This window comes from Corythoichthys intestinalis, chromosome 3 (assembly GCF_030265065.1).
Source record: "Corythoichthys intestinalis isolate RoL2023-P3 chromosome 3, ASM3026506v1, whole genome shotgun sequence".
In the NCBI taxonomy this organism is placed as follows: domain Eukaryota; kingdom Metazoa; phylum Chordata; class Actinopteri; order Syngnathiformes; family Syngnathidae; genus Corythoichthys; species Corythoichthys intestinalis.
Window position 1 is genome coordinate 18,624,232 of NC_080397.1, and position 10,375 is coordinate 18,634,606.

At 39.2% G+C, this 10,375-nt stretch overlaps 1 protein-coding gene across 1 annotated transcript; it reads right to left on the minus strand.

Moving 5' to 3' along the window:
• Positions 1-942: 942 nt before the first annotated feature.
• Positions 943-9,054, minus strand: elovl7a (ELOVL fatty acid elongase 7a). Its single transcript, XM_057832020.1, has 8 exons — positions 8,887-9,054; positions 5,465-5,552; positions 5,196-5,386; positions 5,015-5,095; positions 4,182-4,238; positions 3,983-4,088; positions 3,765-3,901; positions 943-1,984 (listed from the first exon to the last, which is right to left on the minus strand). Exons 2-8 carry the CDS (start codon positions 5,526-5,528, stop codon positions 1,736-1,738), a joined length of 885 nt encoding a protein of 294 aa, XP_057688003.1. The 5' UTR covers positions 5,529-5,552; positions 8,887-9,054; the 3' UTR covers positions 943-1,735.
• Positions 9,055-10,375: the final 1,321 nt, after the last annotated feature.

Consider the following 10,375-nt stretch of genomic DNA (forward strand, 5'->3'; position numbering starts at 1 on the left):
GTCACGCTGGTCATTATTACTAGGGATAGTAGCGGTATGAAAATGTGTAGTGACAGTGTGCAAAAGACAGGTCAATGTGCTTCTCCCAGGCACAGATTAAAAGTAGGTTATCAATATAGCACCCACCTGTTAACCAATTACTGTATATTTTAATCAGTGACAGTGATGGACTTTCAAGTTCAATAACTTTCTCCAGAAGACAAAAGCCCAAAGTTCCTTGCAATTGCATGTTGAGAAATGTTTTCGCAACATTTTGTTAGTTTTTTTACAGTGTTAAAGTGCTCCCCATGTTTGCCTGTAAATTAGCCTTTTGGGGATCCTCGTTTTTACAAAATCATACAACTTGGTGTGTTAAGTGAACCCGTTTGCCTTTGGAATATTCCAAACAAGCATTTCTAAACATTCAACTTTGAAGTCTTTCAATGTCCCTACTCCTCTTTTAGGTCTTGGCGGCATTCAAGCCAGAGTGAAAGACTACTGTACCGGATTTGCAAGTAAAGAACATCCACCAGTATAAATTTTATATATGTTATTCATAATATGGCTTACTTGAATGCAAACCTTTATCGTTTTTAATTCACGCTTTACAAAATATACCAATGCCTTTGACATGGAAGTTTGTAGTTATACGCAAGTGTTTTCTTGGCTTGAAATAGAAATTATAATATACAGTAAAAGAATGCATTTTCCATACCATTTATCTGTGAAGTTACGGACTAAAGCAAACAGTTACTATTCCAAATTGGTGCTGATAGACTGGAATGTGATTTGGTCACGCTAGCATATATTGTTGCCTCAAGAGCACCAAGTATTTCACATTGACAATGCTTTTTATAGCAATACTGAATAAGTACAAACAACCCCGCCCTCCACACACACACACACACAAAAACTTCTAAATGTAGTTGACGCCAGAGGAAAATGTAGACACTGAAAAATAACCTAAGTACAGCAAACATTTATTATAAATACATATAAAATATAAACAACTGTCACATAATTCTTAAACTGTTAACAAGTGACTGAGAACGGGACATTAGATGTAAACAGGAACTGCATCATTCGACCGGTAAAGCTCTAATCCACACTATTAGCAGGCTCCAGGTCGTATCCTCCATCAGTCACAGGAGCACTGTTGCATTCACTTTGAAGACAAGATCATAACCCTAGACAGATGCTCCAGTCACTGATCCAAAGACCCCCCCCCCCCCCATTTTTGTTTTTTCTAAACAATGCCCTTGTGCTCCAGAAGAACATCCCCCTGGCAACTTCCCAGGGATCATTGGTCATGGTTTAGAACATTTCACTGAAACCGGCACCATCGGGATCTGTGACTCCAGCCATAGGTGGGAAAAGGCATCTAACCCCCCAACCCTGTTTTGCATTCATGTGACATTTAACTTTTGTCTTGCAGTTATGAAGCCATTGTGAAATTAACAGCCCTGATTTTGTAGTGTACAACCCAAGAAAAGGGGGTGGGGGAATCTTTTTGGAGAGCGAACGCAGATCAAGGTCATGGAGTCAGTCATGCCATCGGTGAAGCCCTACATTAAAGTTTGCATAGAGGACACTTTCCTGTGACATTAGCAACATGTATATTAAAATACAAAACCAAATCCCTTTGTCAGGGTTTAAATATAACTTTGGTCATAATTTAAAGTCTTTTATGCAAGTAGAAAACACCAACTGAGCAAATCTCAGTCCACTGCAAAATGGCCCCATTCTGAGCCACCAACTAGTCATCTTTGTGGTGGTTTGCATGGCCATTCATGACACCGTTGCTGTGGTGGGCCCACATCTGGGCCTGCAGCACCTTCGGCAGCCGCTTGCCTTTGGTATAGGCGTGGTACCAGAAGTTGAGGAAGAGGAAGAGAAAGATGAGGCCATACAGGCCAATGATGTAGATGAAGACTGGGAACTGGTAGGGGCAGTCGTGCAGGAAGAAGTACTGTGAGATGTGCGTGGTCACAATCACAAACTGGATCTGCACAAAAGAATTGACATATTCAAATTGCATGCTACCAAAAAAAAAAAAAAAAAAAAGCAATCACACAAGGCATTTTTTAAGTTTAGCAAAAACACTATTGCAGTGCCCCCCATCCCTTATTCTCTTCAGTTTTCACTTATCTGTGTTGTTCAGTTACACCGTGATCTATAGGAAATACCAGATTCAGAATTTCACGACATCAGCCGAAAATGGTTCGTGTGAAGTCAAACGCACATGTTTAGCGAGCGAAGTCCACATAAGGACTCATGTTTACTCCTCTAACATTCTATACCAATTTTGGTCCTGTAACTATTAGAGGCGTGCGAAATTTCCGATTCCTAGATTACTTGCGATTCGGCCGTGGAAGATTCGAGAACGATTCACAAACATCCAAATTCCGATTATTGAATTATACCAGGTAAAGCGGAAATAAAACACAGTCAGCGCGGTCTTCAGGACGCAATAAGGAACGGACAGAGTGTAAATATGTTCACATCATGCCGCTAGATGATAAAAAAATCATCATCATCATCATCAATAATCGATACATATATAGAAATAAATATTTTTTTTATTGACACGGCCGCGTTGTGTTGAAGAAACGTGTGCGGCGATCCGTTGCTGACCATTACGGTACGTGACGTCACCATTTTGTTTTGGTAATACTTCAATGATCGGCCGAATGATTTCGTCTGTGTTAAATGCTCCCCCCCACTCTTCATAAAGCACAGAATTTAGTTTCTTGAACTCATTTGAGTCTACGTTTATTGCAGCTCCGCAACTCTGACCATAACAAACGTAACACAGACTTCCTGCGTGTGTCCGTCAACTATATCTGTCCCTCGGGAAACTCAAACCCAAATAACAATAGTTCCTATTGTTACCGTCGTGCCGACAGCGATGAGTTCTCTCTGATTTCCGACTTACGTTCTCACTTTCATTTTACCGTATCAATCAACGGAAGAAACATTTATTCATCATAATGAAACGCGTAAGTTATACAGCAGCCTTTTAAAAAAAAAAAAAAAAAAAAAGTCACATTGTTTGTGTTCTCCTAGATTCTGGTAAATTGGAGAAGTTGTCAAATCATTATTACCGTAAGTATTGTCAGTTTATGGTAATGTTTTGAACTACCAATATGCTATGCTTGTGCTGCGTTTCACCAGTCAGTAAAATGACATTTCTGTATCTGTGCACGAGCTCTGCTTTCTTGTATTCTTCTATTTATTGGTGCTAAAATTAGGGTGCGCGTTATAAACGGGTACAATAATTTTCCCTAGATTTTACAAGTAAATTTGGGGTGCGCATTATACACTGGTGCGCCTTATTTTCGGGAAATTACGGTATGCGCAAATGTTCTCAATTTTCAGAAGATCCTAGACTAAAGTAAAGCTACCTCGCGTCAGATGGACAAAAAGTACTTTGCAATATTTCTGCACAATACACTGCTGCATATATACTTTTTTCAAATATTTATTAAGTTGGACCATATGATGATCCAACTTTACAACAGGAGTGAATTAAAGTGTGGCCCAAACACGGTCGCAGCAAAACGACTCCAATGTCAAGTGGGCTAAACAGTTGTGATTACAGGAATGTGAAGATGATCCCAAATCTATCACTAATTTACGTGGCATTTACACAGGGCCTGGAGAAGGAGGAATACCGCTTACAGCATGTCTCTGCTTATTGGTTACAACAATGTGTACGGTAAAGTTGGTTTACCGCACCATGGAAAATGGGACAAAAATCAACATGAATAGTAGACATGACGTACCAGCTGAATGGTGGTGAGGTACTTCTTCCACCACAGGTACTTCTGGTATTTGGGACCCAAAGCAGTCAGGCCGTAGTAGGTGTACATGATGACATGGACAATGCAATTGAGCATGGCATGAAAAGTCCCCATACCCCCTTGACAAAAAATGAAGCATTATTATTATACACAGCATGCATGAATGGAAAATAATAGTAAAAGAAAGGAGCTTGTGCTACCTGCGGCAAAGCGCACACCAAACCACCAGGTAAACGGCATGATGGAATGATGATAAACATGAAGAAATGTCACTTGCTTGTTTTTCTTCCTCAACACAAAGAACACCTATCGGAAAGTGGGGGATAAATCAATTTGAAATACTTGTCACCTTGTCCTGGGCTCACTAAAGCCACTGACTACATAATCACTGCAACTTACTGTGTCCAGCATTTCAATGAACTTTGAGAAGTAGTAAAGCCAGCATGTTGCCGCCATCTAGAGGACAAAAACAGTCAACCTACAGCAATGTTGCAATTCTGAACGTGTGAACTATTCAACAGATTTACTTTGAGTATCTAAAGTGAGCTTCATTATAATTATTAAACATTTCTGTTACCAAGTGTAGGGAATTGGAAAATAAAATTCAAAAGCGAAATTGATATTCAAGCACAACAGACTGCTTATTTGTTTTGCGATGGTGCATATGAAAGCAACAGTTTATATATATATATTTTTTTTAAATGCCATAATATTAATAGGTATTCATTAGTAATCATAATTGTATTTAATTTATGAATAAAATGATAAAATTTTGCTGAGACCAATTTCAAACTGGTAACAGAAATACACTTTGGTTATGGCCACAGACAACATTTTAAAATTTCATAGTATTTAACCCATTGCTTGTATTTGATCATGATACACGTCCAATTCATTTAAACAGGACAAGCTTTGAACACTCATCTTTCCATGCCATTCACTGCGCTAGACGCCCGATCCATGTTGACTGGGAGGTTTGGCAATAATCCTTCACTGCCTGTTCTCCCAGTCAAAATGGAATCAACGTGTATTGCTGTCAAATGGCAGCCAATGAGTTAAACAATTTCCTGTAAAGGGTTCAAACAGCAGAATTTGAAAGATTTTGCATTGCTCACTGAATAGACAACTGTACGTAATAAAGTATGCATTCTTATGTCAGACTATTTATATACGATGGTTTGCATGAGGGGGGGAAAATCCCTAGTTTTAAAAAGGACCGTAAATCGATTTACCCTCATAGCTTGCGGCGACTCCGAGTAGTCCACTATGTCACAGTGAAAGGAGTATCCCGTTCCCCAGCCTGACATGACAAACTAGAAAGAAACTCCACTTCAGAAAAATGTTCAACATGTTTTCCAAGTAGTGTGATGTTGCAACATCACCAGTGTGTCATCACGTGTTGGTGCGACTTACCTCATAGCTCATGTAGAGTGACAGTGCCACCACACCAAAGTTGTACACCACCAAGACTCCTTTCAGGTCAAAGGCTTTGCGATTCTCCATGATGCGAGGGCCAAGCGACATAACAAAAAAGATGTACGCCAATATGATGATGCTCTGCTGAGCGGGGGATGACATGAGCAACCAGTTTTCTGTACGAGAGTCTGTAAAGGAGATAAAACGGCTCACGTCTTGAGTTTCATACATATTTGGTGGAATCAATAAGGGTGACCCACACCTACCTGCATTCCGGATGAAGCCATCATACATGAGAGAAACTGAAGACTTTATATTGTTTAATTCCATCTTTTAAAGCCTTCACAAGTTCAGCTAAATGGAGAGCCGGAAGGACAGGAAGCCAGATTAGATACAGAATACACATGTTGAGGTACAGCAAGTCGAACTGTACCATTTAACTACAAGGCAATGCAATCAGAATAAACCCGCAAAAGGCAGTCCATTTTCTGACAAGACAGCCATGCCGGCCACACAAAGCTACAAGTGTATGGGCAGTACAATAAGTGACAGTCTCACAGCCAACAGATGATCCGGAGGGATTTAAAAACAAAAAAATATACTGATATGTACAACTGCTAGATTTTAGGTCAAATTTTGCTCAAAAAAACTTGAGACATAAAATGATCCGGGTTGGGAGCTCAAATGTACAACATGTTTGATTAAATTTTATGCTAGAGAAAAATCTAGTGAAATACAGATTGTTGGCAAAGAATGGCATTCACCATCCACCAATCCCTTAATGTACCAGGTAAATACGTCAATGTTATGTGGATTCCCCACATCCACAAAACTATTTGGCAGGACAGGATAACAGCATTTTATTTTTCAACACTTTGGATCGGATTTATAGCAATAACAGGCCAAAGTAACAACAGTCCCATTGTATTTGTGTAAAACAACATGACTTAATCTAGCTGCTCCCCTGTTAAAACCAACATAAGATAATGTTTTTGTATGCATTCGCGATTTAGTTTATAGCTATATTTAGTTTTTTGTGGGAATGCGCGCTTTTAAAATATGCATTTTTAGCATTTTACACCATCCAAGTTAGCAGACTTGCTATACAAGTTGGCCAATTGTTTTGTTACTCTTGTTTTCTTTTTAAATACTGTTTGAGGCTAAGCTCAGGCATTTTTATTTTTAAACGAAAGGGAAATTTTGCATGGTTTGAAGAAACTCTGGAATTTTTTTTGTGTTCGCATTCAATGCCCTTTTGACAGTGCAATCTTAGCAAGCCTTTGTTTTACATCTAAAATTTATTCCGCAACTCATTAAAATGTTCCCAATTCAATTATTCAAACTAGTGATAGATTAATCGATTACTAAAATAATCGATAGCTGCAGCCTTAATTCGCTTTAAAGATTAAATATGTAAATCAGGAATTTCTTACAACAGAAAAATGGGGCTGACGTTTTCGAACAAATTTGATGTCAAACGCTCCCATGCAATTATCGAACTGTCAACTAGGATGTCAGAACATCAGGGAATGTTGTGGGCTTTTTAATTTTGGGCAAATCAAATTTGTGAATAAAGTTCCTGAGGGTGCAGCCAAACAGTTTTAGGTGAGGCGACCATTGGATTTAGCATCTTCATTGAGAGAAGAATCTGCACAAGCCACGAGAAAATCCGTTACCGTACTTCTATACTTCCATTATAATCCGTTACACATCATTGTCAAATCTTAGGATGTTTGTGCACAACGTTGGCAGTCACTTACCGCATAGCACATAAACAAGACTCAAGCACAGGTACAAAAAAACGAACACTCTTTAATTTTCTTATACCTCTGCCTGTACTCTCCACCGCCCCCTCATTTGGACATAAATGAAGCTTTGGGTGGAGCAAAATTGAACACCATACATTATATAAGTTTCAGTTTACCCCTTGCCAATCTTTGTTTACTCCCAATATTTTCCTCTTTCTACAGCCAAATTCTGAACATTGTGGCATACAGACACTTCCTTATATATCATTGTTTCAAGTAAAACCATGTGTCACTGCCATTGACTGCCTTCAACGTTGATGGTGGCAATCAAACGATCACCGATAACCAGCCAAAATGGATTGGATGTTCATCGCCATCATTGTCAGCCAATGAGTTAATACATTTTGCACAGATTTTTTTTTTTTACCATATTCAGATCCTCTGTTTAACAAAGTTTAACGAAGTGAAGGATTTGAAATTGGCATTGGCCTTGCATCCGTTTTCTGAAAGAGGTCCTTGGAGGGGGGAAAAAAGTTGACACCCCTTGTCTAAATGACAAATGAACGGCATCATAGCCACGTTTTATCATGCCATGTCAGCAATTGAAAACCACATATATACACACACGTATGCATTTCCATTAGGGGTGTGACAAAATATTGAAATGGTGATATATAGAGATACTTTGTATCCCAAAAGGTTATCGATATGCTCCAGTCAAGAATCGAGATATCGTTTTAAAAAGGTGTCAATTAAAAAAAAAAAAAAAAAAAAAGGCTGTCATTCACTGTGTTCGACGCCCAATCCATTTAGACTGGAAATGTTCGTTCATTCAAAACCAGAGCATTCACAGTCATTCGGTCTGATTTTCGGGGCATTTACAGGTCATTTCCTGTTGAGTTTAAGTCACTTCCTATTCATTTGGGTGATTCCCAGGTCACTTCCTGATCTGTAACGCAAAATAAACAGCAAGTGACCCATAAAATACCCCAAAATCAACAGGAAGGAACTGAAAATCAACAGGTAAATGACCTTAAATGTCACATAATTACCTCATTGCCTGGCATTGGCTGCCACTGACTGCCATAGTTGTTCAATCCGTTTGAAGTGGGAGGGATGGCAGCGAATGAACATTCATTCATTCATTCGCTGCCACCCTCCCAGTTCAAATGGATTGGACGTCTACTAGTGATAAACTCATTCCAATTCACAGCAGAAGCTTTGAACGTGAGCTTTGTATTGCTAATGGTATCGTAAGGTACCAAGAGGTTCCCACCCCTAATTTACATACTGTATATACATATAACAAACAGTAACCGTTGTTAGCTGAGCGTGGACGAACAGCGTTTAGATAGCGTAAACTAGTTCGACTTGTTCTGTCAAACAAGACCTAAGTGAGAACTGATTCACTGAGTTCTTACAAGGAAATCACTGCCGTTCTTTGTCGGTAAGAGCGCACAAAAGAATACAAAATACTAGCGAAGTGCGCGGGACAGACAAAATTAGAGCTTTTCTTTTTGGGTTAAGTTTTCACCGTTAGTCCATGGTCACAGAACAGGTTTTCGAAATGCTCGTTAGTATTTTCAAACCCCACAATTTATTCAATTAATAATCCATACAGTTAACACCGACAAAAAAAGCAATTTACCTCACTTAAAAATTCATTATCCCCGGGCTAAACTGTGTCAAAGTTAGCATTAGCTGGCAAGCATCTTTCAATGGCACAAAATACCTCGTGTAACTCTTAATTGACACACACAAACTGGTATACCAGTGATAATCACTGAAAACCAGATAACAGAAGGCTTGCAGCTGTGATGCGGTGACGCAAGAGGTGGAAAAACAAGTCTAGCAGCTATTTTACACCCATCACCTCCAACAAAGATACACCTATAAATCGACACATTGCATCTCTGAAAAGTTATAAGGTACCAATTTACCTGTAATTCCGGCGCTCAAGTGTTCAATAAGAAATCCGTTTCCTGAATTGAAGGCTTCAAAGAAGAAAAGCAATAAAAATGAAAAATAGTAATTAAAAAGGACCCGCTGGACCGCATTCAATAAACCCTCTCACAGGTGCGTCTCGGGCTATGTTCACGTGCTCGCGAGGCGCGCGCCCAGGCTTTATAGCACATTTTAGGGGGCGGGGTCTCGATTTCTCGGTCGTTGATTGGTCGGCGGTTTTCACTAAATGAGGCTCAATCATTCGATAGCGTCACTTCATGCAATTCGTGAAGACGTCATATTAAATCCATTTGGGTGAGTCACTCATGCGGTCATAATGATTAATCATAAAACAGAACAGAAACTGTACAATGTGTACATAATTTAACCATATATATCCCCTAAAAAAAAGAATCATTCAGAATAAAAGAATCAGTCATAAAAAAACAAACTAGCACACAAATACATACATGAAGTAGAAATATATTGCCCCAACTCCTTAACTCACAGGATGACATCCATGCCAGTCAAGGAGTTAAAGCAGAAATGTGAAGTAATTTCATAACATGCCAAATAGGGTCACAATGAAAGTAATTAAACATTGTCTAAACAAAAAAGCACGAAAAAATAATTTATATGTTGTATATTTGACAAAATAATCGCGTTTCCGAAGTTCAAGCCTGAAAGGGGACGGACCCGGAAGTGGTGCGTCACACCGGGAACAGCGATGGCACCTCCATACATACGGCCGCCATACAAAGCCCTTCAAACAATGATTCAAATAGCGATATAAGCGACTGATCGAGCGCAAGGGAGGAGCTCCAAGTTTTTAAAGAGTTGGAGGAAGAAGAGGAGGTTTGTAATTTTATGTTGGACCTAACATGTATTAGCCAGACGCTAATCAGGGTGCAAACAATGTGCCTAGACTACCTGACATGGAATGGATACAAGACCCATCGAGATTACAAGATTGGTAAGATATAGGCTTTTATTATTTTCATGATTTGAAGATGCAGGCATTTGCACATAATTTTATGTTTTTGTCTATCTGATGACATTGTTAAAAAAAATAATAACCAGACTTCATGTTCATTTGGGCAGATCCGGCAGCTCTCGTGCATATAAAATAATAATATAAAAACGTTGGAGGGAAAGAAGGAGATGAGTCGTTGATAGCTTTCGCCACTTTATTAAGTTTATTTATTTATTAAGGGGCAACAATAAGAAAACAAAATAATAGCGGACTGCCGCCACATTCGACCGCAAAGTTTTGCTTCTCGCTGATCTCCTCCTCGCCTCCTACTACTCCAGCGTCTCTTAAACGGATCGTGCATAGTGTCTTGTTATGAGCTTTTTGTTTACAAATGTATCGAACACATGACGTGCTGACAACTTTGTTTCTTTATTAACACATGGAGCTAACAGTACAAACACAGCTTGGGGCTCTCGGCAGGAAGTGGCGTCTAATGGCGTGAGGAAATGTAG

Excerpts from the sequence above, each read along its gene's own strand:
- elovl7a (XM_057832020.1), bottom strand. The coding sequence starts at position 5,528 with ATGGAATTAAACAATATAAAGTCTTCAGTTTCTCTCATGTATGATGGC. Across the intron at positions 3,902-3,982 it reads TGGTGTGCGCTTTGCCGCAG|GGGGTATGGGGACTTTTCAT; the intron begins GTAGCACAAGCT and ends TTTTTTGTCAAG. Across the intron at positions 1,985-3,764 it reads ACCTCACCACCATTCAGCTG|ATCCAGTTTGTGATTGTGAC; the intron begins GTACGTCATGTC and ends TCTTTTGTGCAG.